Source organism: Sphaeroforma arctica (assembly GCF_001186125.1).
Source record: "Sphaeroforma arctica JP610 unplaced genomic scaffold supercont1.8658, whole genome shotgun sequence".
Taxonomy (NCBI): domain Eukaryota; class Ichthyosporea; order Ichthyophonida; genus Sphaeroforma; species Sphaeroforma arctica.
Window position 1 is genome coordinate 1 of NW_014031900.1, and position 1201 is coordinate 1201.

Consider the following 1201-nt stretch of genomic DNA (forward strand, 5'->3'; position numbering starts at 1 on the left):
CAATACAACAGACACCCCACTATACAGTCAATAAATAATAGACACACACACCACACACTGACCTCCACACCCCTCACCCCATACAATACAACAGACACCACACTATACAGTCAATAAATAATAAACACACACACCACACACTGACCTTATACAACGGACACCCCACTATACAGTCAACAAATGATAAACACACACACCACACACTGACCTGCACACCCCTCACCCCATACATTACAACAGACACCCCACTATACAGTCAATAAAAATAAACACACACACTACACACTGACCGTCACACCCCTCACACCATACACCCCAACACATCAGACACTCTGGCCTCGCCCGCACAAGCCTGCGGATGGGTTGGGTGGGCTGGTGCACTTCATGCAGGCGTCGCATGGGGTGGTGGAGTGGGGCTACCTACCTACACACCTGTTCACACACTGACCTACACACCCCTCACCCCACACACCCCAATGCACCAGAAACTCCGGCCTCGCCCGCACATGAGTCAGCGGATGGGTTGGGTGGGCTGGTGCACTTCATGCAGGCGTCGCATGGGGTGGTGGAGTGGGGCTACCTACCTACACGCTTGTTGGCTGCGCCACACCACTGGGCCGCAAATGGGACAGAGACACTACACGAACTGTTGGGGAAGATCGACCGGGAGAGTACGCTGATTAAAATGAAGGTGTGTGGCCGTGGCTGGAGGAGGGGGATGGGGAGTATGTATGTAGGTAGGTAGCTGTGAGAAGGGGGTGGGTTGTGGTCTATATATATGTGGATGTGTATCTTAAAATGAAAGTGTGTGGCTGTGGGCGGAGGATGGGGGAGGGTTGTGGTTTATATATATGTGGATGTGTATATTAAAATGAAGGAGTGTGGCTGTGGGTGGAGAAAGGAGATGGGGGGTATATGTAGGTAGGTAGTTGGGAGAAGGGGGGGTTGTGGTATATATATACGTGGATGTGTATATTATAATTGTGGTTTATATATATGTGGATGTGTATATTAAAATTGTGGTTTATCTATATGTGGATGTGTATATTAAAATTGTGGTTTACATATATGTGGATGTGTATATTAAAGTTGTGGTTTATATATATGTGGATGTGTATATTAATATGAAGGTGTGTGTCTGTGAGTGGAGGATGGGGGTGGGGGGTGTATATAGGTAGGTAGTTGTGAGAAGGGGGGGTTG

The 1201-nt window shown here is 48.2% G+C and overlaps 1 protein-coding gene across 1 annotated transcript; it reads left to right on the forward strand.

The window, feature by feature from the left end:
- Positions 1-397: 397 nt before the first annotated feature.
- Positions 398-691, forward strand: SARC_16694 (hypothetical protein; the record flags this gene model as incomplete). Its single annotated transcript, XM_014289205.1, has 1 exon — positions 398-691. A coding segment is annotated over one exon (294 nt), but the record flags the coding sequence as incomplete, so codon positions are not given.
- Positions 692-1201: the final 510 nt, after the last annotated feature.